Here is a 5,508-nt window from a genome sequence, read left to right as displayed (position 1 = left end):
GTAGAGACGGGGTTTCACCATGTTGACCAGGATGGTCTCGATCTCTTGACCTCGTGATCCACTCGTCTTGGCCTCCCAAAGTGCTGGGATTACAGGCTTGAGCCACCGCGCCCGGCCTTGAAGGACAGTATTTTGTGTCCTACAGGAAATAAAATCATCTAACCTTGACTAATTCAGCATTTCCCACTTATTTAGCCATGGAGTGCCTTTTTCCACGAATGCCTCTAAACATAGCATGTAGGCTGTGTGTGGAACAGTTTGGAATCCATGGTCAAGGGTGCATGGATATCTGGTGCCATCATCAACATCCTCTGGCCCTATACTCACTGGCATGGTATCTGCAGCTTTGTTGTAAGTTTTAGGGCCTCCAAGCAAAAGGCCTTGGCTTCACTCACACTACCCAGGCGGCCCAGGTGGCAGACCAGCTTCTCTGAGCAGCTCAGCACTTCTGAAAGAACCTGCCATTTTTGTACCAGATTTTCACCTGTAGCCAAAGAGAGAGATAGGATCAGCATCACTCAGCCGCAGTGTGGATCCTCTGGAGACAAAACTGCAGACCTCCCATACAGCCCGTCCATTCCAACAGTGCCCTGCTGTCCTCCCCAGACTCACCATAGTCCAGAAACGACGTCGACACAGCTGCTTTCTGAGTTGAGAGGACATCACTGCCCATCAGCAGGAGGATGATGCTTCGGAGGAGCTTATGGGAGTCTATGAGAGCTATCTCAGGTGTCTGCCAGCCTGTGGTGGGTGGGACGAAGAAGGGAAAGGAGGCAGTCAGAACTTCACCACCTTCAGTTTCTAAGGCAGCAAAGCCTACTGCCCATGCTTCCTTCTGCACCGAGAGCTAATCAGACTCAGAACTCCTTCCCTCTGAGATCCCATGGGGTCTCAGAATCCTTTCAGCCAGCCAGGAGCAGTGGCCCATGCCTATAATCCCAGCATTTTGGGAGGCCGAGGCAGGTGGATCACCTGAGGTTAGGAGTTCAAGACCAGCCTGGCCAACATGGCGAAATCCCATCTCTACTATAAAAATTAGCCGGGCATAGTGGCGCATGCCTGTAATCTTAGCTACTTGGGAGGCTGAGGCGTTAGAATCGCTTGAACCCGGAAGGCAGAGGTTGTAGTGAGCTGAGATTGTGCCATTGTACTCCAGCCTGGGTGACAAGACCGAAACTCTGTCTCAAAAAAAAAAAAGGCAGGCACAGTGGCTCATGCCCGTAATCCCAGTATTTTGGGAGGCCAGCGTGGGCAGATCACGAGGTCAGGAGATTGAAACCATCCTGGCTAACATGGTGAAACCTCATCTCTACTAAAAATACAAAAAATTAGCCAGGCGTGGTGGCGGGCACCTCTAATCCCAGCTACTCGGGAGGCTGAGGCAGGATAATTGCTTGAACCTGTGAGGCAGAGGTTGCAGTGAGCCAAGATCGCGCCACAACACTCCAGCCTGGGTAACAAGAGTGAAACTCCAACTCAAAAAAAAAAAAAAAAAAAAAAAAAAAAAAAAACAAAAAAAATATTAAAAAAAAAAAAAAAAAAAAAAAAAAAAAAAAAAATCCTTTCAGCCTTGTTTTTTTTTTTTTTTTTTTTGAGACGGAGTTTCACTCATGTTACCCAGGCTGGAGTGCAATGGCGCGATCTCGGCTCACCGCAACCTCCGCCTCCTGGGTTCAGGCAATTCTCCTGCCTCAGCCTCCTGAGTAGCTGGGATTACAGGCACGCGCCACCATGCCCAGCTAATTTTTTGTATTTTTAGTAGAGACGGGGTTTCACCATGTTGACCAAGATGGTCTCGATCTCTTGACCTTGTGATCTACCCGCCTCGGCCTCCCAAAGTGCTGGGATTACAGGCTTGAGCCACCACGCCTGGCCATCAGCCTAGTATTAAGGCAGTCACTAATTTTTTAGAGTTAGCAGGCAAGCTGAAACCCATCTGCCATCCCAGGCCTACTCTGTGCAGGTTCTAGGTAGGCTGGGCCACACAGTTAGCCAGCAGAGGTGACAAGGTTTGAGAAGAGCTGACAGCAGACAAACCATACATGTTATCCAAGGGGAGCCATCCACCCTATTCTCTCACCTTGGGCACAGAGCTGCTCCCACAGGGAGTGTGAGAGGCTGTTTGATGGGAGGCTAAGGTAGGCTGCCACCAGCTGCAGGGCCTGGACACGCAGCAAATACCAAGCCTTGGAGGACTTCTGGAGGGCAGGATCCCGAAGCACAGACAGCAGCAGAGAGACACCCTCAGTTACCTGAAGGGGAGAAGGGGCCAGAGGAGGCAGTAAGTGAAGTCAGACAGGCAGTTTGGAGCTTGAGATGCCCTGGAGATTATGTGGCCCCATCCCTGAAGGCCCTGGGTATTAGAAATATTTTAGAATTTTCTGAGTATTTGCCTGGCTTTTGAGATCTCCCTGGAGCTAGGCAGAATGTTCCCAACCCTGAGAAGCAGTAACATTTGCTAGCTTTACCCTTGCCAGTGACTTGTTTGCTATTTTAGGAATGATAAAACCATAGAGAAGAAACTAGAGCATGAGAGGGTGGAATACGTGCCTAAGTCACACAACTAATCTGGGAGAAAACTCAAGTCTCTGTGATCCCCCTGGATTTCTAGTCCAGAGCCTCCATGCATTCCCAGGATCACTGCTGTTTCAGCTTATCGTCAGGACAGACTTTCTCCCTTGCCCCTGAGGAAACTGGGAAGAAGGAAAAGGACCATATCTCTACCACAGGAGGACTGGTGAGCAAGTCACAGGGAAAGGCAAGGCTAGAAAATATGCCTGCCTGTCAGGATCAGGAACATTCTGCCTAGCTCCAGGGAAATCTCGAAAGCCAGGCAAATATCCAGAAAATCCTAAAATCTTTCTAATACCCAGGAGGTTAAGAACGTGAGAAATACCTTCTGGTGAGTCCAGTAGAGTTGACTTTGAAGTAGATCACAGGTCAGGGAAAGGAGCAGGTATGTGTCAGTGGTCTGATCAAGATGCTTCAGGCTTGAAGCTGCCTCTTCCAGGTGTAACTAAGGAAGCAATCAGAGGGTGCATGAGGAAAGGCAGCCAGACTCTTCAAATGAAAGTGGAGTAAATAAGGCCAGCCACGGTGGCTCACCTTACAAAAGTGCTGTAATCCCAGCACTTTAGGAGGCCGAGGTGGGTGGATTACCTGAGGTCAGGAGTTCGAGACCAGCCTGGCCAACATGGCAAAACTCCATCTCTACTAAAAATACAAAAATTAGCCAGGCATGGTGGCGCGTGCCAGTAATCCCAGCTACTGGGTGGGGGGGCTGAGGCAGGAGGATTTCTTGAACCTGGGAGGCGGAGGTTGCAGTGAGCCGAGATCGTGCTACTGGATTCCAGCATGGGCAACAGAGTAAGATTCTGTCTCAAATAATAATAATAATAATTACTGTATTTTTGTCGGGCACAGTGGCTCACACCTGTAATCCCAGCACTTTGGGAGGCCAAGGCGGGCGGATCATGAGGTCAGGAGTTTGAGACCAGCCTGGCCAACATGGTGAAACCCCATCTCTACTAAAAATACAAAAATTAGTTGGGTGTGGTGGCGGGTGCCTGTAATTCCAGCTACTTGGGAGGCTGAGGCAGGAGAATCACTTGAACCCAGGAAACGGAGGTTGCAGTGAGCCGACTGTGCCACTGCACTCCAGCCTGGGTGACAGAGAGAGACTCCATCTCAGAAAAAAAAAAAAGAATTACTATATTTTGTAAATGGAAATAACACCACTAAAAACAGAATGACGTCTTCTGTTTCTAAAGTCAATATTCTAGAGTGATGTGAAAATAATAGTAAAAGTGAGATATTTTGTGGCAAAGTTATCTAGGGGTAAACACTGTTAACTGCAAGTGCCAGCAAGTATTCTTGGGGCAAAAAGGAAACAGGTTAAGCAGGAAAGGAATAAGATCACACCTGTGCCTACTAGGGGTCGTTAAGAAGAGGAAGTCAAAAAGGGAGAAACTGGAGGCAAGGAGCCCCACCAGGAGACACTGTGATACCTCCACGTGAGCAATGAAGTATCAACTAGGGCAACAGAACCAGTTGGGAAATACAAGATTGGCAGTATGTTCCTGCAGCAGAGTCTGTATGTCAGACTTAATGAACAACTGGTTTTGCAGGAAGAAGGACAAAGATCCGCCCCTTCTTACAGCTGCCTCCAACTGCTCCACATTCTACAATTCTCCAGCCAATTGTGGTGGTAGAAGGCTGAGAAGCTGCCCCTTTGATATCCTGTCTTAACAGAAAACAGGTGAGTCTCTAAAGCCACAGGCCCCCTGCAGTCCCCAGACTAGGCTGGGTGGGCACTCACCTGGGCATAGCTGGGACAGCCGAGGGTCAGGAGGAGCTGGGTGATGTGGCATGAGGAGCCAGCGGCCTTCGCGTGGTCCTTCAGTTTCTCAGAGACAGTCCGTAGAAGCAGGAGGACCTCCAGAGCCTGCATGGGCTAATCAGCAGGAACAGCCAAGTTTACTCCACCCCTGGCTCAAGCCTCCATTTCTACCCTCTGCTCCCCAGACCTTTGGGACCTTGGACTGTAGTCTGACCTCATGGCCTGGTTGGAATGTGGTTACCCAGAAGAAGCAACCATCACCCTGCCCCTGCTGTTTTAAAGCGTAGATGCCAATCATCACCAATAACCAGGATTTTCTGAGTACTTACCATGTGCTAGGCAGTGTGCCAAGGTTTACATGCATCAATTCATTTAGCCTTCATGACAACTCTAATTCCAATTTTACAGTACAGGAAGCTAAGACTCACATAGGTAAAGTTGCTTGTCTAAGTTCACATAACAGGTATGTGGCAGAACCAAGACTCAAATCTAGAGCTGAGGTAGCTTCCCCTGCTAGAAATATGGTCTATTGGCTCACACTTAACAGCATGTATAATGCCTTTTTTTTTTTTTTTTTTTAAAGTTTCCTAATGTGGGCTTTAGGGAAGAGCTTCAGGAAATTTGTGAAAGTCCCAGAAATAAGAATGTACATATAAGGCCAGGCAGGTGGCTCACACCTGTAATCACAGCACTTTGAGAGGCAGAGGCAGGCGGATCACCTGAGGTCAGGAGTTCAATACCAGCCTGGCCCACATGGTAAAACCCCATCTCTACCAATAATACAAAAATTAGCAGGGCGTGGTTGTGCGTACCTATAGTCCCAGCTACTCAGGAGGCTGAGAGAACTGGGAGAATCCCTTGAACCCAGGAGGTAGAGGTTGTAGTGAGCTGACATCGCGCCACCGCACTCCAGCCTGGGTGACAGAGCAAGACTGTCTCAAGGAGAAGAAAGAAAAAAAAAAGGCGGGGCACAGTGGCCTACACCTATAATCCCAGCACTTTGGGAGGCTGAGGTGCCTCACCTGAGGCCAGGAGTTTGAAACCAGCCTGGCCAACATGGTGAAACCTCATCTGTACTAAAAATACAAAAAGGTAGCCAGAAGTGGTCATGCGCCTGTAGTCCCAGCTACTCAGGAGGCTGAGGCAGGAGAATCACTTGAACCCAGGAG

General features: G+C 49.0%; 1 protein-coding gene across 2 annotated transcripts in view; it reads right to left on the bottom strand.

The window, feature by feature from the left end:
• ESPL1 (extra spindle pole bodies like 1, separase) overlaps window positions 1–5,508 on the bottom strand; it is a 27,992-nt gene that overhangs the window by 10,469 nt on the left and 12,015 nt on the right. For both annotated transcript variants that reach the window (XM_017501750.2, XM_037728981.1), the window contains exons 12-16: window positions 4,319–4,453; window positions 2,897–3,016; window positions 2,081–2,252; window positions 613–741; window positions 328–484 (exon numbers count right to left, since the gene is read on the bottom strand). In XM_017501750.2, coding sequence (XP_017357239.1) covers window positions 328–484; window positions 613–741; window positions 2,081–2,252; window positions 2,897–3,016; window positions 4,319–4,453 — 713 coding nt within the window. The remainder of the gene's footprint in view (window positions 1–327; window positions 485–612; window positions 742–2,080; window positions 2,253–2,896; window positions 3,017–4,318; window positions 4,454–5,508) is intronic.

The sequence above is a fragment of the Cebus imitator genome, unplaced genomic scaffold (assembly GCF_001604975.1).
Source record: "Cebus imitator isolate Cc_AM_T3 unplaced genomic scaffold, Cebus_imitator-1.0 Scaffold285, whole genome shotgun sequence".
NCBI classification, from domain to species: Eukaryota; Metazoa; Chordata; class Mammalia; order Primates; family Cebidae; genus Cebus; species Cebus imitator.
The sequence above is the reverse complement of the archived record's forward strand: the minus strand, read 5'-3'. Positions and strand labels throughout refer to the sequence as shown.